This window comes from Phyllostomus hastatus, unplaced genomic scaffold, assembly GCF_019186645.2.
Source record: "Phyllostomus hastatus isolate PE091 unplaced genomic scaffold, TTU_PhHast_1.1 phas_contig_38, whole genome shotgun sequence".
Taxonomy (NCBI): Eukaryota; Metazoa; Chordata; class Mammalia; order Chiroptera; family Phyllostomidae; genus Phyllostomus; species Phyllostomus hastatus.
Window position 1 is genome coordinate 30,036,441 of NW_025333869.1, and position 21,522 is coordinate 30,057,962.

General features: G+C 37.3%; 1 protein-coding gene across 2 annotated transcripts in view; it reads left to right on the forward strand.

Annotated features, from left to right (window-relative positions):
- CTNNA3 (catenin alpha 3) overlaps window positions 1-21,522 on the forward strand; it is a 1,495,188-nt gene that overhangs the window by 1,468,292 nt on the left and 5,374 nt on the right. The window contains exon 18 of one of the 2 annotated variants that reach the window (XM_045841856.1): window positions 17,479-17,508. The exons of the other annotated variant lie outside the window; for it this stretch is intronic. Coding sequence (XP_045697812.1) covers window positions 17,479-17,484 — 6 coding nt within the window. The 3' untranslated portion in view covers window positions 17,485-17,508. The remainder of the gene's footprint in view (window positions 1-17,478; window positions 17,509-21,522) is intronic. 2 annotated transcript variants of the gene reach the window in all.

Below are 21,522 nucleotides of genomic sequence, written 5' to 3' on the forward strand. Positions count from 1 at the left end.
GGTGAGAATATTTAAATTTTACTTTCTCAACAAATTTCAAGTGCACAGCACAGTGTTAATAATTTTAGTCATTGTGTTTTTGCATTACATCCTCAGAGGAGTAAACTTATGCATCTTATACTTTTACCAACCTCTTTTATTTTCCCCACTTCCCATCCCCTAGCAACCACCTTCTATTCTCTGTTTCTATGATTTTGCCTTTTTTTTAAGATTTTATATGTAAATGAATCCGTATGGTATTTGTCTTTGTCTGGCTTACTTCACTTAACCTAATGACCTCAAGTTCCATCTATATTGATGCAAATGGAAGGCTTTTGTCCTTGCTTATGTCTGAATGATAATCCATCACATATTATATTCATTGATGGATTGTCTCCACATCTTGTCTATTGTGAGTGATGATGCAGTGAACATAGGAGTACAGATATCTCTTTGGTATCCTTTTTAATTTCCTTTGGCTGTATACCCAGAAGTGGGGTTGCTGGATTATATGGTAGTTCTACTTTAAATTCTTGAGAAACCACTCTGTCATAGTGGCTAAACCAATTTAAATTCCCCAAAACAGTGCACAAGAGTTTCCTTTTCTCTACACCCTTGCCAACACTTTTTATCTTTTAGTGATATGATGATAACCATTCTAACCATTTTGAAGTTATATTTCATTGTGCTTTTGACTTGCATTTGATTTTTATTGATTTACATTTGATAACTATTTCCATGATTAGTAATATTGAATATCTTTTTATGTACCTGTTGGGGATATATATGTCTTTTTTAGCAACATATTTACTCAGTTACCTTGTTGATTTTTATAATTGTTTACTTTTTTGATATTGAATTGTTGAGTCCTTTATATATTTTAGATAGTTACCCCTTTTCAGATGTATTCATTTGCTAATATTTTCTCCCTTGTTATTTTGTTGATGCTTTCTTTAATGTTTACAAGTTTTTAGTTTGATGTAGTCCCACTGGTTGATTTTCTTCTTTTATTGCCTTTGCTTTTGTCATCAAATCCAAAAGAAAAATGGCCAAAACCAATGTCAAGGAGATTATATCCTTAATTTTTTGTTGAGTTCACAATTTCAAGGTCTTATGTTTAAGCCTTTAATCATTTTGAGTTAATTTGTGTGTTGTGTAAGATAGTATACAGTTTTATTCTTTTGTGACTGTTCAGTTTTCCCACCACCATTTATTGAGGAGACTATGATTTCTGTTTCCTCATTGTATATTCTTAGCATGTTGACATAATTTAATTGACCATATATTCACAGGTTTATATCTGGGTCCATTCTATTTCACTGAGCTGTATGTCTGTTTTTATACCAATGCCATACGCTTTTTATTACTATAGCTTTGCAAAATAATTGCAAGAAAGGAACATGATGCCTCCATTATTTTTCTTCTTTTTGAAGATTTTGCTTTGACAATTCAGGGTCTTCTGTGTGTCTGTATAAATTTTAGGAATATTTGTTCTATTTCTGTAAAAGTTCTGAGACAGATACAGAGCCAGCGGTATCCATCGCTGCAGATGCTCGTCGAAACACGAGAAAAACATACACATGGACAACCGAGTCCTGTGGGGAAATAGTTACTAAATGGCCACCCTCTCTAGTGGAGAGTGCCCCATTCTCCTGCCCTAGCAGACTTTTATTAAACATACCAATACAGTTTATGAACTACAGTCTGACAAGGAAGATAAAACAAGTAGTTAACTTTGAAAGGGAGTGGCAGATCTTCTCCTGGGATTCTAAGATTTGGGGGTTTTATCATTTAAAAAGACTACAGGACCTAAAAGCTCAGTTTTATTTCCTGCCTGTGACTTCATATTCTAATTCAAGAGCATCCTCCAGCAAGCAGATCTTACAGGATCTTTCATATTCTATGTCCCAGGCCTGATTACTCCGGGGGTCTACCAACTCTGATCTGGACTGCACTGCCCGTTATTGCCACAGGCCTGCATTGGGAGAGGAGACAAAGGCAGCCGGGAGACTTGGATTTCTCAAGGACTCAGGCTTTGGCAAAGCCGAGGGAGCAGGGGTCGATGTCGATCACCCCTTCATTTCCACAGCCCTCCAAGTCCTTCCCTGAGGCTTCCACGTGATCATGCCTGTCTTAGGCGATTCCCACCATGGGAAATCTTACCCATCACTGGCTAACTGATCAAGCATTGGGGGCTGGCACAGAACAGGCAGTGTTCATGCCAGGAAAATAAGTTTTGTCTCCTTAGCGTCTCCTGGTTCAGAGACCTCTTATTCAGCCTTAGCCACGGGCTGTTACAGTTTCCTGAGACCAGGCAGGGTGGACCCCAACAAAATGCCATTGGAATTTTGATGGTAATGACAGTGCATCTGTCTATTGCTTTAGATAATGTACACATTTTAAAGCTCTCAGCTCTTCCAATCCATGAGGATGAACTATTGTTCCTTTTATTTGTCCTCTTCAAGTTGTTCATCAGTATCTTATAGATACCAGTATAAAGATTTTTTTATCTCCTTCCTTGGTTAAATTTATTCCTAGATATTTCTTTCTTTTTGATACAATTGTAAATGAGATTGTTTTTATAAATCCTCATGCTGATCATTCATATTACTGTATAGAAATGAAAATGATATTTATATATTAATTTTATATCCTACAACTTCACTAAATTTGCTTGTTCTAAGATTTTTTGGTGGAATCTTCAGGGTTTCCTATATATGAAATAATTTTATCTGCAAATAGAGACAGTTTTACTTCTTCCCTTTCAATTTGTGCCTTTTCTTTTCTTTCCCAGTTGTTCCAACTAGGATTTCCTGTTCTATGTTGACTAAAAGTGAAAAGAATGGGCATCATTGTCTTGTTCCTGATCTTTCAGGACAAATTTCTACTTTTCACCATTCAATATAATGTCAGCTGTAGGCTTGGCACATGTGGTCTTCATTATGTTGAGATACATTCTCAATATCCCCAATTTGTTGAGAGTTTTTATCATGAATGAATTTTAAATTTTGGGCTTTTTATTCATTTATTGAGATGATAATATGATTTTTACTTTCATTTTTAATATAATATATCACATTAATTGATAATCAGATTTTGAACTATCTCTGCATCCCTGCAATAAATTTTACTTGATCATGTTGTATACTGTAATTTTTTTTATTGTTATTTTCTACTTGGACCAGGGCAAGAGTGGCCTAATAAAATGTGTTTGTATCTATTCCCTCCTCTTCTATCTCTTCTATTTTTGGAATAGTTTGGTAAACTGCACTAGTCAAGCCATCAAGTCATGGATTTTTGTTTTGGGGGGGGGTTTTGATTAATGACTCAATTTCCTTACTACTAATTTGTTCAGATTTTCTATTTCTTCATTATTTAGTTTTCATATGTTGTATGTTTCTAGGAACTTAACCATTTCTTCTAAGTTGTCTACTTTATTGGCATATAAGTGTCACAGGTGTGCACAGGTAACCAGGTTCTTAGTGATCGGGACAAAGAATTGAACCAGACACCCAGAGTTTATAGCAGAGAACATGGGAGCAGGCCAACTCCAAGCAGAGATTGACCTCATGGGCTGGAGGGACTCTATTCTTATAGGGAAGATCATCCCTGGCTAGTTTTGGTGGGCTTTACTGAGCATGTAAAAGTAATTGTATTACCTTAAAGCTACTGCACATGTGGTCTCCCACGATTGACCTGGGGGTCAATCTTCTCTGATTGACAGCCAGGGAAGAGGGTCCCACAATACTACACAATTGACCCCTGTTTCTCCTGGTGTCCCCCTGTACTAGCTTCACCTTTCCCTTCACCAGAGAATTATAGCTCTCCATGTTAGAGATTGGTGAAAAGGAAAGGAGTTATTCAAGTTATACAGACTAAGAGTAATGACTTAATGTCTTCATCAAAATCTCAAAGTCCCTTAAAACACCCACAAACACACACAGTCCTTCCTTCCTCCCTTTGCCCAGGCTGGGGTATCGTATCTCAGGAAAAGAAATGGAAGTCCATGGCTCAGGCAGCCCCTGGTTCTTCCCAGTAATTCGTGCTCAGCTGGTAGGCCTTCCTCGGTTCCCAGCACCATTGCAGTGTTGCCGGGATCTCCAGATCAATCCACATGGTGGTTCTCTGCCGAAGCCACGTGGTGGTTCTCTGCTAAAGCTGCATGGTGATTCTTCTCATGGCTCCAGTGGGGGCAGGGGAAGAGGAGGGTCCCCCCACTCTGGCCAAAGCGCTTGGTTCTCCTCACTGCCACAGCCGCATGGTCCTCTCTACATGGCTGTAGCTGCGCTGTCCTCTCTCCACTGCTGCAGCTGTGTAGCTCCCTCTCTTCAACGGCTGCCGAGTCTGGGTTCAAATATCCTTCCAGCTTTACTGGGCTGCCATCATGAGTCTGCACAGGGGTGGCCCTGTGTCATGGAGCCAATCATCTCCAAGCTCTCACACAGGGGATGTAACTAGGGGAAGTTGCCTCCAAGTTACATCTTGGGGAGAAGTTCCTTCCATCCCCCCTGGCTCAGAGCATGGCCACAGCTATTTAACATATCTATGCAACCAGTTAAAGGTTAGAGATATGTTAAATGACCACACCAGAGGTTAGCTGCAAAGCTATTGCTATGCAAAACAGCTCTCAGTGGCCCTGCTCCACGTGTCCTTTCCCCCAACTCACACCTGTGGTGGAGGGTGAGGACATCCTATATATCTTTCTAATATTTCCTGGACACCTTGAGTTCTGGACCCCATTACAAATCCTTCTTTTGGGGGCCCCCTGGCTGCACTCTCCTACATAAGTGTTAATAGTTGTCTCTTAACGATTCATTGTATTGATGTAGTATCAGTTATAATGTATTGTTTTATTTCTAATTTTATTTATTTTATCCCTCTCTTTTTCTCAGGAAGTCTAGGTAAAGATTTGTCTATTTTGCTTATCTTTTCAGATAACCTGCACTTAGTTTCATTGGTCTTTTCTATTATCTTTTTGTCTCTACTTCATTTCTACTCTGATCTTTGGGTTTTTTTTTTTCTTCCTTCTACTAACCTCGGGCTTAGCTTCTTGTTGTTTTACTTTGTTGACATTTAAAGTTATATTGTTAATTTATGTATTCCTTTTTTAATGTAGTTTTTTATCACTATAAGATTCTCTCTTGGAAATGCTTTTGCACTGTCCCATAAATATTGTTATCTGGTATTTATAATTTCATTTGTCTCACAATATCTCTTTTTAAAAATGTATTCCTTGATCTTTTGGTTTTCAGGCGCATGTTTATTAATCTTCAAGTTTGTGGATTTTTCTTTTGTAATTAATTTTGAGTCTTATAATATTGTGGTCAGAAAAGATGCTGGATATAATTTCAATCTCAAATTTATTGAGTTGTCTACAGCCCAATGTAATCTATACTGAGTATATTCCTAGCACACTTGAGAAGTTTGTGTAAAATATAAATGTGTATTAAGTTCATCTTGTTTAGCATGTAATATAAGTGTAAAGCTTTTTCTTTAATTTTCTGTCTTGATTATTCATCCATTCTTGAATTGGTAGTGTTTTATTCAGCCCGTAGATACGTGGGCTAAGTTAGAAAGCTGCCCCAGAGGCAGCAGTTTTTAAGGTGGGCCATTAGCCCTCCTTCAGGGAAAGATTGGGAGAAGGGCATCTGTCTGCTAGCTCTGCACTGAGCCCTGGGGCATAGCTGGTTAAGATCTGCTTTTCTAAGCCTTAGTGGGACCTAGAAAGGAAAAGTGCATTGTTCAGGTAATCAGATCCAGTTAATCAAGTGGATTGCATTCTGGATGGCAGGTGCAAAAGCTGGGTACCAGGCATATGTACAAGTTTCCTCCAGGGAGACCCCATCCACCTGGAGTGGGCCAGATGAAGAATGTGGGGAAGGTACCCACTTGCTTCCCCATTGTCTGGGTAGATCTCAGTCAACTCAGCACCATACAGATGTGTGTTTAATTAGAAGCCTGACCCTCAGGAACCAGCTTTTGAAATATGCAAATAGGCCTCTTTCAGGGAAGGCCTGGAAGGTGATTGTTTCTGTTTGCTTCCTCTGCACTGAGCCCTGGGGGTATAATCACAGCAAGCCAGTGCAAACCCTTCAGTACTGTTTCTTTGTTAGCTATGTTCAGGGCCTCATGGATGCAAGCCCCATTGGCTTTTAGAGCTAGGTGTTTTGGTGTCCTGTCCCTCAGGTAGTTGTCTTAAAGGTTAGGGGAGTAGATGAGGGATACATAGCCTTCACTCCTCAGGGAAAAGCTGTGAGCTGTGATTTCTTTCCTGATTGTGTGTGATTGTGTTAGGTCTGGGGCTTATGATGAGAGTGTGTCTCAGTCTTTCCTGTGCATTTTGTGTGGGTATTTTTTCATTTACTAGGTATGAGGAGTCATTCAGCTAGAGCCTGTATTTCTTTCAGAGGGAATTACTCTGTGTAGCTGTAGATTCCATGTGTCTGTGGGAGAAGGTGAGTTCAGGAGACCTGTGTCAACATCTGGGATCACAACTCCCTTATACAACTTTAATTATATCTTCAAGATATAATCTACTGATATGGTCACATTGTAAATTAGAACTTCAACATATTAATTTTAAAGGGGTGTAATTTAGTTCATAACATAGTTACACAGATAATCTAATGCATGTACCAAGAAACTAAGTATGGAGAGAACAGAATTTAAGGAGAGGAATTTGGTCACTGATACAACCTTTCACGTTCTCAAGTGCCTAGGAAAGGACCTAGGGGAAAAGATAGTAATTAAGACTTAGTGTTGTTAAACTAGTTGAGACCTTATAAATAATAAATAATATAATCCAATCCATATACAGCATAGACAAAGAAGTTTGAACTCAGAAAACTTAAGTAACTAGGATAAAATTATACAGTAGATATAGTGAACATTAAACATTTAGTTTCTTGACATGTGGTTAGAAAGTTCTTCCTACTATTCTATGTCGGCTGCTAGTTATAGATCAGAAATCAGAGTGCAGTAAGGAGGAAGCTAAAAGGCAAGGTTAGTGACACAGTGGCAGGGAAGGAGACTCCAGGCCAAGCCAGTGGGCCACCTGGCAATGATGCTTTATCAGCCCCCACATTTGTACAGAATTGGTTCCAGGTTCTGGGGTGAGCAAGACCTAAAAATTGAGGATATATTGGACACTGCCTCACAGGTTAAATAAATTCAGGGCTGGGGTCCAGGAAGATTATTAGGTGAAACCTTTGGTAAATCCATAGATGAGAAGGTTATAAATCAGACTTGCTTCTGCAGAGCCCTTACCAACCAATTTAAGCCTCTAATTATTCTTACTACCTAGTTAGTTCCAGTAAACAGTCTCAAGGTTATAGAGGTGACCAATCATTTCATGACAGGAGTCATGCTTTTCGTCATTTCTCTGATGTGGAAGAGAGGACCAAATTCTGCTGAGGAATACAGAGGTAATTATGTATGCTTTTCCTGCTGCCATTAGTTATGCGAGACTTACTCATGTGCTTTGGTTTCAGATGGCTTATGAAGCATATTTAAGCATGAAAGTTAGGAAAGTGGGACAGAATGTTCAGATTTCAGTTTTAATGGAGCCAAATACTCCAAAATATAGCATTCAACTAAATTCAGAGGGTTATCTATTTTCTAAACTCACCCAGGGATAACTTTACTACCTTAATTGTAGCATTCTTACTGAAACTGCTCTCAGCCGATTTTAACCTTATAAATCTTTTTAAAATTCCGTAAAAAGAGTATTTTAATTAGCATCCCCTTCTCTTAAATGTTCTTGGTTCCTATTTAGGTAACATTAAAATAACCCATAAATGTGTTTCCTTTTGATATATATCAGACAGTAAATCTGAACCTGCTTTGGTTAAATTAGAATTTCTCTTCCACTCCTTATTTTGGTTATTCTAGCATGGAAAACATACTTGCAAAGTGTTATGATTTCTTAAATTCATGTAATCAAAGAAATATTAGTCATCTCTCTAAGGTCTTTCAAAAATATAATTACCACTTAAATGGGAGTCAACAACCAAAGAAAATTAGTTTGTTTTATACTACATCTTTAGTTTCATATCTGTTTTTCCCAGGGAGGATCAGGGCAAGTAATGGCAGTTCACTGCAGTGGGTGCTACAGTAGAAATGAGTGCAGGGTGGAGTAGAGAGCATGAAGAAGCCAGTGACAGTCGCCACCTGACAGGGGTGAGTAGAGTAGGGAAAACAATGCCCATCTCACTAGAGAATTAGGGGATCAATTCAGCTGAGTCTTAAAGAATAAGGATCCATTCATAAAAAACTCTTAGAATACAGGCAAACATCCACAAAGGCAAAAAGAACATGGTTTTCACTTTACGCCATGAAGGAAAAAAAACTTTAAATGGCTGGATTGATGGAAAATAAGATCAACAGAGTTATTTGAGAGTATGATATGCTCAATACTTGTGGCTTCATTCTGTGTTTATTTATGCTGCACTGAAGTTTATAAAACAGGAGAATAATGATCAGAATTATATTTTAGAAAGGTAATTCTGTATACAGTTTGAAGAGTGCATTGGAGAAAGGGGGAACTCCAGGGGAGTAATGAGAGGCTATTTCAATGGCTTACATAAAAGGCAGATTAACTTAAATTAATGAAGTAGTTATAAATTCTAAGAAGGAGGTTTAGATTTAAGAGACACTTAGGGGATAAAATGGATACATTTTGGTTACTATGAGCAGAATAGACACAGATTTGGGGGGGCATTACATTAGTAGTTAATCATTTATATATAGTACATGCTCAGTGCCAGGTATTCTTCCAAGTTTTAACATATGTATATAATATATAACTTTTTAAATTTCATGTCAACTTTATTAGGTATAACTTATGCCTATTTTTCAGATGAGAAAACTGAGGCACAGAGAAATTAAATAAATCACCTGAGTTCCTTCAGTTAAGAAGTGGCAGATACGAGTTTCAAGCCTAGGCCTTTTCTTCCAAAAAATAGGTTTTTATCACCGTTAACCATGATGCGGTCTATATAGGGAGAAAATGGGGACTTAGGTGTGAGTTGTATTTGTGGTTATTAAAGCACATCCATTTGTAAATGTCCAAGAGGTAATTAGAGATATGATAATGAAATCCAAAAGAAATGTCAGGGATAAAGGCGGAGATCTGAGGAATGTTTCAGAACGTAAGTGTTAATTGAAGTCATAGACATGTCCAAGAAATGATCCATACTTCTATTGATCCCAATGAGAGAAGCAGGGAATTCAAAATAGAATGAATAATAGCATCAGAAATCTCTAGAGGTACTCCCTTTCATGATGTTAAAACAATAGCTACTTTATTATTTAATGAATAAGTTTGGTTACATAATTTGTTTATAATTGAAACAGTTATTTGAACAAAATATTTGATATACATAGTATACATTTGCATTCTAACTGCATTAATCCCAGATACTAAGAGCTGATTTAAATAAAGACAATACTAATCAACACTTATTATTAAATCTAGTTTGATCAACTAGAGTAGCCATTCTTCTAAATCTAGCTGTAAACTCTCTGAACAAAGTTTTACTCTTGTTGTAAGACATGTGGAGAGAGTCATTTGCCTTTGTAGGTGAATGAACATTTCAAACAATAAATTGTAAAGCCTGGGGCCAACATGTACCAGATATGTGGTCAAAGAAGCAGAGTTGATATTTCATTTTTCATGTTGTTCTAAAAGTTTATCATTTAAACTGTAAACTTTCTTCACAGCTCACCTTGCTTCTTTGTCAGTTCCAATAAAATATGCATTCATGAGGGCTGAGCTGTAACTTGATTGTGTTGTAACCCACAGAAGTTCATCTACAGGAGATATCCCGAGGATTCTCTATGTAGTTCAGAACCTTTTCCTTAAGGTAGAATGGATGTTGCCTATGACCCCAAGATATATACAGTATATAAATACCATATTATTATTATTTTATTGAACCAAAAGGACAAAATAATTAAAAATCCTGAAATATTAACATTGAATAAGTTTAGCATTACTTTAGCTGCATTGTCTGTAGCATTGTTAAAGGAGGCTTTCCTTATATACAATAACACTTTGAATAAAATTTTTGCACAGCTAAAGAAACCATCAGCAAAATGAAAAGGGAACCCACTGTAAGGGAGAACATCTTTGTCAATGATACATATGACAAGGGTTTAATCTCCAAAATAAACAAAGAACTAATACAACTCAACACCAGGAAGACAAACAATCTAATTAAAAAATGGCAAAGGACTTGAGTAGACACTTCCCCAAAGAGGACATACAGATAGATGACCCATAGACTTGAAAAAATGCTCAACATCACTAATCATCAGAGAGAGATGCAAATTAAAAACACAATGAGATATCATCTCACACCTCTCAGAATGGCTACCATCAATAAGTCAACAAACAACAAGTGTTGGTGAGGATGTGGAGAAAAGGGAACCCTAGTGCTTTGTTGATGGGAATACAGTCTGATGCAGCCACTGTGGAAAATAATATTTAGTATCCTCAAAAAATTAAAACTGGAACCTCCTTTGACCCAGTGACTCTACATCTGGAAATATATCCTAATAATCCCAAAACACCAATACAAAAGTGTATATGCACTGTTATGTTCATAACAGCACTATTTACAATAGCCAGGATCTGGAAATAGCCTAAGGTGCCCATTGATAGATGAGTGGATAAAAAAGCTGTGGTACATTTACACAATGGGATACTATACAGCATTAAAAAAGAATGGACTCTTACTTTTTGTGACTGCATGAATGGACCTGGAGAATATTATGCTAAGTGAAATAAGCCAGTCAGTAAAAGACAAATACCACATGATCTCACTTATGTGTGGAATCTAATGAACACAATAAACTAATGAACAAAATAGAAAAAGAAACATAAATACATGGAACAGACTGACAGCTTCCAGAGGGGTGGGGGTAGACTGGATGACAGATGTCCAAGGGATTAACCAAAGGGTATTTATGCATGACCTGTGGACACAGACAACAATATGAAGATTGGCTGAAGAAGGGGAGATGAAGGGGTTGGGTGTAGATAGGAAAAGGGAGAAAAAGTGGAAATAACTGTAATGGCATAAATAATAATAAACAAATAACATTTTTAAAAGCTTCTATAAAATGAAAAACAAGCATTTTCAATTTGCCAAAGTTCTAGCACAGGATAAGTTACTTCTGATTAATTCAAATGAATCAAAACAATTGAACATAATTACCAAGTGTCTTAAAAGAGAACAATTCAGAAACATGACTTGATTGTAAGTGGAACCATGAAATACCACACAAATGCAAGTATTAAGTATCTTCATGGTATCGATAGATTCGATCCTAAGACTCCTGAAAGTAAAAGGAGCCTAGAAAAATGCATTTTACCATCTCCTTGCAAAAAATTATTTATTCTTCCTTTGAACAGTAGTTTTTAAAGAATAGAAGACATGCTCAAAGACATATTCTTAGGACAAAAGGTTTGTGTTGTAGCCACAATTTTCCAGGCCAGCACATATGTACATGTGGTATTGTATTGACAAGAATGACTCAGATTTCTCTGGATTGTACAGCTCTTGGGACTTGAGCTGCTTATGGGAGTGTACGGAATGGGTATTCACATGTGTTCTAAAAAATGTATCACTCTTCTCGCATTGCTACATCTCTATTTCTCAGTCTCTCCCTCTCAGTGGTGCTATGGTTCTAATCGGTGCTGAGGTCTCTAGTTCTGTAATGCTAGCCCCAGTGTCTGCTCCAAAAACCACACAGCTCCATAAAATGAATGATTATCTTTTATTGGTCCCCAGTCAATGTTAATGCAAAGTGAAAACCCTGACTCCCAGTACCTAAGCTCTTTTCACTCCCAAGTGAACTTGCCTTTGTTCCACAGTGCAGCCTTGTGTCTTGTTCTCTTCCCATTCTCCCAGAATTTTTACTTTCTACTCTTTTAGTGACTTCTCTGCCCATGCTTTTACATTTCTTTCTCAGAATATTGTTGAAAAATTGTCAGTACCTTGTTGACTGGGTACATACCTAGAGCCACTGTTTTCATTAAAATTATAGATTGCTCCTGGCTGGCAGAGCTCAGTGGATTGAGCGCGGGCTGTGAACCAAAGCATCGCAGGTTCGATTCCCAGTCAAGGCACATGCCTGGGTTGCAGGCCACGGCCCCCAGCAACCGCACATTGATGTTTCTCTCTCTTTCTCCCTCCCTTCCCTCTCTAAAAATAAATAAATATATATTTTAAAAAATTATAGATTGCTTTAAAACATGGGTTTTAGAGTTGGAAATCGATATGAATTAGATGAGTATGGTGAGATTATGTAGGTAAAATACTTTGGGGTTCAAATGATGGAGGCAAGATAAATTAGGTGTAGGTGAGCAATAACAAATAGAGCGGCCATGCTAAGTGAAAACATAATCTAGAAGGTCAAGTAGAAGCCAATGTAAAACTGAGTGCCCATAGTATAAAACTTATAGTGAGGAGAGTCTATGTTTTGAACAAATAATGCTGGAGGGAAGTAGCTACAACAGTATTTCCAAGATGAAGCATGTGGAACACCTGCTAAAAATCTGATGATATCACCTTCATCTGAGCTGTTTTGAGCTGGGCATAGAGAAGTGACAACAAGATTCGTAAAGAAGACTGCTTTTGACTGTGAGTGACAAAATTTACTATCAGTATTTAAACCGTAATAAGTCCAGGTAATGGTTCTTCCAAGATATAATAATGTCATCAAACTTGGATTCTTTCCATATTTTCCTCTATCATCATCTACATCTTGTGATCCCTTATAAGTTCAGTATGGATGCAGCAGCTCCAAATTTCATGTTTTTATACAAGTACTTTTTAGGAAGTAAAAAAGTGAGCTTTCTCTTTATATGACATGATCTTTTATTACAAAAAGAATCTTTCTCAGAACAACCCAGCAAACATTTCCCTCGCAGTTAGTTGGGACAGGGTCATGTGAAGCACCCCTAGACCAATCAATTGTAAAGAATAATAGACTAGTCATGATTGATCCCTCAAGGCTGGGTAAATTTCTGAACAAGATCAGTGTTTAGTTATCAAGGTAGAATGGGGAAATGACTGTTGGGTAATTAACCACTGGAGTCTGCCACAAAAGACATTATGGAAGATGAACAGATAAGAATTGAATACTTACTAAATGTGTAAGATAAAGATTACTGAAAATAATTTAGATCTCGAATCATGGATCTTGTTAAAATGTCCGTATGGCTATTTCCTACTGTTGTGGGGAACATCTTTGAAGGAGCACACCCTGCTTAGCCTCAGGCTTCAGTTCCTAGAGAAGAAAATCTCAAACTTCTTTATTTTGTCTCTGTTTTAGTTTTCCTGCCATGACACACCTCCTCATGTAGAATGTATCCCTTGTGAGCAGACGCACTTCACTCAACTCTGTACTGATCAAGTGGGCTTCCAGCTTGATTACTAGGAGACCAGTTTTGGCTCTCCTCCTTTCTTTCCCACTCCAGGAAGTATATCAGAATGTGTGTGAGTGAAAGGATATAATTAGAGGGATAACCTTGAAGCCATTGCAATTTGCAGGAAAACAGTAAATCATTCTCTAGCTTCAGTATTTGAACTATTCTTACTACCAAATTGTGGACCTTGTGACACATGTCACAAGTAATTGAAATACACCAGTGTGTCTGGACCCCTAGGTCAAAAGCTTTGATCCAGAGGACAACCCTCTTCTTTCTTTGTGACCACTGTGTTACTGCCATTACGCTGTTGCATTTCTTGGACCCAAAGGTGTTTAAATTGAATGGTGAGATTTAAAAAAGGGAAAACCCCAAGCTTCTGAAGTGAGAAGCACACCCACACACACTCCGACAACATTCAGCCCATTGCTAAGCATGTAATTAACACTTAAAAATCAGATTTTACAAATATGGATATTTACCTATAAATTCAAATAGCTTTTATCTAAAAAATCAATTACATTGTAGGGGGGGAAATATTGTGCAGTCACATTTGGCACGTTTCTAGAGGACAAGATCTAGATTGAGTGGGGATTACTAAGAGTTAAATGTTCAACAATTAAGACAAAAAAAAGGCTCCCTGAGTAAAGAGGAGAAATATGAGGTCAGTCTTGAAAATGCCCAGCTATTTTTAATATAATGAGAACAGTTTGTGCAACATTGATGTAACCTGGCAGCCAAGGAGAGTGGACTGGAATGCACATACATTAATGATAACCACCACACTGTACCAGTCAGTAGGGGTGGTAGATGCCACTGAACGAGCATGTGTGCTGTGTGGTCATCACATTCAAAATGACTGAGTGAGTAGAGCAATGAATCTGCATAAAATTTTGTATTAAGCTTGAACATTCCTCCATGGAAATTTTTCAGATGATTCAGAAGACTGCAGCTATGGGCAACTGGTGATTGGCAGCTTTATCACAACAATGCGCCCACTCAGCAGGGGAGCTGGCATCACGCAGACAGGAGGTTAGCCCCAGCTTCCCCTCTTGGTGCCTGTGTGGCCGTGGGCAAGGCGCTGCAGTTCCCTGAGTCACAGTTCTTAGACCCTCATCCCATATATTGGAAAAATACCACCTGCCTCACAGGGCTGTTATTAGGATTATAGAAAATATTTTAAAGGACATGGCCTGGATACAAATTTACGAGACAGAGGCCAATATTACAACTTTATCTTTCCTCATTCTTTTACTTTTTCAGTGACCATTGGGAAAGGAATGTTGCATTAAAAACCTTGATAACCATAGGAATGGTAGTGAATCGGTGTCCATACAACACATTGTGCTACGTACTTAACCTGTCCTCAACAGCAGTCCTACAAATGGTTTTCCATTTGACAGGGGAGAAAACCGAGACTCAGAGAGGAATATTCTGTTCTGATTTAGGTAGTCTCCAGAGTCCATGTTTGAGTGACTCAGCTCTTTCTTTCCCTCCTCTCTGCCAACACTCCTACACACCTACAAAGTCACCCTGTGGGCTTTATTCTTTAAATTCACACAAAGGCTAAAATCACAGTGATTAAGAAAGAACCACACATGGCTTTGCACTTCCATGTCCTGCTGAATCCAGTGCCTGGGGACTTCGTTTGGACACCTACTGCTTTGGGTTTGGAGCTTGCTGCCAATAAAGTTTCCCATTTTCTAAGCAGCTGCGAGAGCCGCAACCAGCTGGCTGAAATATGTTTGAATCTCATCCCCTCGACCCGGAGACAGCTGTGCTTATCTGTAGGAAGAACTCTGGAAAATTGTTTTGTGTTTTACAAGACACTCTAGGCAGGATGAGAGAGATTTCTGATTTGAAAAGAGACTAAATACAAGAACAGAACTTTTTAGTATTTGCCCATTTTAGACACTTTCTAAGCTTCTGATATTTACTCACATATAAAGTTTGTGAGTCCCAGATAAATAGAAGACAGTCATTTTAAAGACACTTTAATTGTTTTCCTCAAGGTGCAATTTTTACACCTGATATAATCCTCACCTCACATCTGACATAATAGCACTCTATGGCTCCAGGCTTCTCCTGGAATAATTTCCGAAGCACACTTCTGTCTTGTTACCTGCCACCCTTTCCTTCCAGTGTGTGAATGAAGCAATAATGGTATAAATTAATGCTGCTGCCTCTAATTCTAGATTTAAACCACTGACACAGTACATAATCGTAATGTCTGTAGGTCAAAGATAGCACCCAGATTACCAATTAAATAAGATTGGGGAGCACTGGTTGTTAAAGTAACACACCAGAGTTCAGAAAACTGGCAGCTTTATCAAAAGTTTTATTGTTGCAATTGTCTAAAGCTAGTTATGTTCTCAGTATAGCTCTTACTTTATAGATAATTGTGAAATTCAGTTTTTAATTTAACAGTATGGACCAATGTGCAGCTCTCTCTATGGAGCACATCTTTACCTGTTCTCACCCCCTCTTCTGGGTGTGTTTTCCCCATCTCTTTCCCTCTCTTCCGAGCTCCAAGGCCGTTCTTTTGCCTCTGTAACTTGTTTTCTGAGCCCAGCTCTTCAATGGCTCACTTTTATATTTGTGCCTTTCTAAATAAACTTTCTCTTATGGCTTAATAAAATAAAAATAAATAACAAAAATAGAGACTAATACTATATTTTATAGAGTCATGATAAACCATGGTCAAATTTCAAAAGACTTGAAAAACTAGATTACATAGGAAATTTGCAATATGAGGCAGAATTTCAGATATACTTCAAAATGACAGGAAAGCCGACATTTTACTTAAAATTAGTACATACAATGTATATGTACGTGTGTATATACATATACATATATGTGTATACTCCATACTCTTGTAGCTTTTGTTTTCCTGATAAAATATTAGAATTTGTCTAGAGAAGCATAGGCATGTTTGAAGGCATCTTAAAGAGCTTAAGTGTATAAAAGCTTTGAGAGGTAATCTTAAAAAGCTGGGTGGGTGGGTTGGGATGGGAGTAAAAGATAGAAAATTGTACTGCAACAATGAAAATAAAATTAAAAAATAAAATAAAAAGTATTTAAAAAATAAAAAAGCGAACTAAGTAAACAAGAAGAACAGACAGAATCATGGATACAGAAAGTGTTTTGATGGTTGCCAGATGGGAGGGGAGTGTGGGGGAATGGGTGAAGAGGTGAGGGGATTAAGCAGTACAAATAGGTAGTCACAGAATAGCCATGGGGATGTAAAGTACAGTGTAGGAAATGGAGTAGCTAAAGAAATTATACACATGACCCATGGGCATTAACAATGGTGAAGAGATAGCCTGAGGGAGTGGGAGGTGTGGGGTGGAGGGGGAAAGGGGAAAAATAGGGACAACTGTAACAGCATAATCATGAAAATATAATTAAAAAAATAAAAGCTCTGAGATCTAAAGAAACCATCACTCTATTTTATTGTATTTTTTTAAGATTTTATTTTTTTAGACAGAGGAGAAGGAAAGGAGAATGAGAGGGAGAGAAAGATCAATGTGTGGTTGCCTCTCGCATGTCCCACTTTGGGGACCTGGCCTGCAACCCAGGCGTGTGCCCTGACTGGGAATCGAACCAGCAATCCTTTGGTTCACAGCCTGTGCTCAACTCACTGAGCTACACGAGCCAGGCCACCATCACTCTATTTTATTTTACCAAAAATAGAGGTAGAGAAAATAGCTGCTTGATCTTGTATAGACATATCTTGAACCGAATGAAGGACACATGTGAACTTTCTTTTTCAAACGCACATAATATTATAATCACAGATATGGAAAGGTAAGTACAATGAGATTTCATGATAAAACTATGACATCTTGAAACTGAGGGGAACATGCTTGCTTATGCAGAAATCTCATTTTGCTAGACATAATTACTTTGGTCTCAGAACCTTTCTTGATCCAAGATTTTTTGACTACTGGTTTTCAGCCAGGTTTAACCAATGGGAGAGAATTGGCAGGCTATTAGTAAGCAGTTGTCCACTTTGGGTATTTTGGCTGCTTGGCATGGTTTCATTTTTTTTCTGTCTCCTCCAGTACTAGGAATGGAATCAGTTCATGCTGATGGTGAGTTGAGGGTTGCCTTACAATCATCAATTTCCTGTATTAAATTTAATCTTTGAAGCACCTGGCATAGTTTTGTTTTTTCTCACTGGATCCTTACTGATACTCACTAAAAGCATTGTGATGAGCAGGGCTGGACTCATGCTACTTTGAAAAGCGTGTAACTTCTGTGTGTGTGTGCATGTCTGCTGGGATGACAAAAAATTGTAGCACTCTCTTTCAGCTCTTGTTGTAAAGAAATGTTCTCGTGCTGTTCTTGGCTTTTAAAGCAGGAGTAGAATTTGTTCTTAGTTTTGTTCCATCACAATCTCTTGTATTATTTGTCAGTTTACATTATAAGCTTATAAAAAACATAGCTTTATTATGTGTGTGTATGTGTGTGTATAAAGCCCTCGTCTAGTGTATTATGTGGCATCACACTGAATCTTAAGAACCAACCCAGAAATGCATTTTAATTGTAGTTACACGAAGAGGAAATAAAAGCTCAAAAACACTAATTAACTGCTGCTCAGGCTGCATATGTAAAGTATGGGAAGTTGGGTACACATATTGGCTTTTTACTAGAAAGCTGATGTTTTATTCTTGGGCTAATGGACATATTTTTTATTGATATATTATATTAAAATCATCAAGAGTGATATTAATATAAATGTGGGAACTTGGGATTTTTTGATAAACCTATCTTTCAACAGATTTGTGTTCAGAGTTTTAAATATAAATATTAGTATCATTTGATCATAAAATTTTGTGCCATTCCTAGATGCTAAAAACTTCCTGTTTTATGGACCTTGAATATAGATTTCTTGGCAATATTGTTTAGGGGAAGATTAGAAAAGAATAATTGAGATTGTTTGTCTTAAAAATATTTTGCACATGGTTTCTCTACTTAGAGTTGTATAACTTATTTAAATATCATTTCAAGTAATCCATTTATTTGCCAAATATGTCCTGTAGCATGTCTCAAGCAGTTATACAGCATGAAAAAGATAATATTATCTCTTCTACATAACTCGTATTGCCTTAAGATGACTCTGATGTTAGATGAAATATAGATTGCTGTAATGAGGTATGAAAAGACAATCTGGCCTAGTCTGGGGATCATGGAATGCTTTCCTGGGGAAGTGATCTTAACGTGAGACCTAAAGAAGAGGAGGAGGTTCCCAACCCAAAAGACAAGAGATTATTTACTTCTAGGTAGAGGAAATGACTTGTGGAAAGACTTGGAAGTGAGGAGATAATATGTGGCATATTTTCAAACTAAAATATTTTAGTTAGTTTCATTATATGGTTGGATCAAATAATATAAAAGCAAGAAATAAAGTTGGCTAAGGAGGAAGAGACAAGATCTTATTTAAGGCTTTGTAATCTGTAAAAACATGTTTAGAATGAAGATATATCTTAAAGTTCATTGAAAATTCATCAGTGTATTGTAAAACAAGTGGATATTTTAAGAGATCATTTTTGCATTATTATAGGGAGTGGACCTAAAGAGGAGCAAAAATGCAGAGGTAGAACCCAGAAATATATTGCAGTTGTCCGAGTTAGAGAAGGCAATGACCTGCTCCAGAGCAGTAAGAGTAAAGAAGGAAAGATGTTGATTGGGTTAGACTGAAAGGCCTTGGTGATTGACTAAATGTGATTGGTGAAGGAGAATAGTGAGTCCAAAGAGATTTTTAATTTTGTTTAGGTGACTGGCTGTTGATGTTTTCTTAACTAAGATAAGGAATGTTAGAATTCAGGTAACAATGAGAGTTTCAGATTAATAATCATAATTATAAGTAAAATAATGATAATTATAGCCTTATGAGTCCATTACTAGGTTTAGACTAAGGAAAAAGACAGAGAGCTTAAAATCCAAATATTTTCAATATTGGCCATTTCTTTTAAAAAATCTGTTTAGAGCCCTGGCTGGCGTAGCTCAGTGGATTGAGCTCGGGCTGCAAACCAGGCATCGCAGGTTCAATTCCCAGGGCACATGCCTAGGTTGCAGGCCATGGCCCCCAGCAACCGCACATTGATGTTTCTTTCTCTCTCTCTTTCTCTCTCCTTTCCCTCTCTAAAAATAAATAAATAGAATCTTAAAAAAAAGAAAGTGGGCAAATAATTGTTAAAAAATAAAAATAAAAATCTGTTTAGAAACAAAAGAATGTGCTAATCAAGTATTGAGAGAAAATTAGGTTATTGTTAGAGGTTCAAGGTAGATAATAAAAACATTGATTTAGATTATATATTTTTGCTAACAAATATATTTAAACATTTCCTGTGCTGTACAACTACCACTGTCAGGTCAATATATAGATGGAAAATGGGACCTGTAAGTTGGAGACTATGCAAATCTTCAGATTTTTTTGAAATAATTATTTATACTGTCACTTGCTATGTACCCACAGGTATATATAATGAATGCCCTTTCACTCTGCCTGTGCTAGCTAACATGTTTCCAAACAGTTTAACTGAGAACTTTATTTTTTGTAAAAATTTAATTTATTTATTTTTAGACAGAGAGGGAGGGAAGGGGAAAGAGAGGGAGAAAGGTATCACTGTGTGGTTGCCTCTTGCACACACCCTCAACTGAGGACTTGGCCCACAACCCAGGCATGTGCCCTGATTGGAATCCAACCAGCGATCCTTTGGTTTGCAGGCCAGCACTCAATCCACTGAGCCACACCAGCTGGGACAATTAAGAATTTTAAAACTAAGTAAGGCTTAAAACTTACAGAAGCTTCACGGTCAGCAAACCAAATCCTGATTTCTATTGTGAAGCCAAAGTAAATAAATTTATTTCATTTGATTTGGGAATAAGAAAAAAGGTTTAGTTTGTATTTACACCAGGACACATTTTAAAGGTGAAATAAATGCTATGCAATTCCATGTTGCAGAAGCTATAAGATTTTCTTATGGTTTTTCTTTGTCTTATTGATGTGTTTATTAAGATTCACATTTTAAAATTTTTAAATGTTTTGTTACAAAATAGTCTTAATCTAAAAGTCTCTAAGTGGTTTGAGGACTATAAAAATATGACTATTTCTATATGTTATTTTGAAAAAATTCCTGCATTGAAAATGATGCAGTACAAACATGATCAAACCACCATCTAAACAAAATACCTTGGCAAGTAAGGTATAAGGGTATACCCTTATTTTTCTTAGTTCTGGCATGCATTACAAAAATTCAATAACTTTCCCATAGCAGTTATTGGGTAGTCGATTTTTTTAATTTTAGACATTATATTAATGTTAGTGTAATTGCACCAACTATTTCACATGTGAAAATAAATACATATTGGCAGTGACGTATTACTGAAAGGCAGGGCTATGTGATGGATAAGAGTACCAGGTATTGGAACCAGATTTCTTGCCTCAAATTCCAGCTCTTTCATTTAATAGCTGTATCATCTTGAGCAAGCTACCAAGCCATCTGGTTCTGTTGTTTCCTCATCAATGAATTGGAGATAATAATAGTATTTACCTCACAGAGTTACTGTGAATTAATTTATGTTAACTGCTTAGAATAGCACCAACGTATAGGAAGCACACAATAGATTACTAGCAACTTGTATAATCTTTATACTTGGAGCCACACATTTGCCTTTCAAGTATTGCATTTGTACAGCTTAAAAATCCCAGGAGTCTTTCAGTTCAGGTAAACATTGAAATTCACAAGAATAGCACAGGATACACTTGGCATCAGTTTACTCAGAAGGCTATAGGACAGGAAATACATCTCTCCAGGTAACATCAGGCTTTTCTCCACAGGAGTCCCAGCAGCAGTAGCTGGCATGGCACTTCACACAGGGGTTGGGAAGCTATGTTTTCCCTAGATGAGAGCCCAGGTGCAAGGAGATGAAATTCACATCATTGGGAATGAGGTTCACTTAACCTTATCCTTATGAGGTTCACTCATGCTTATCCTTAAAGCATAATCTGATTATAATCAGATTATATCTGATTAAGGACTTGTGTCCAGAATGTGAGATCTTAGGGTAGTATAGTATAAGACATTCTGCTGTTCTGACAT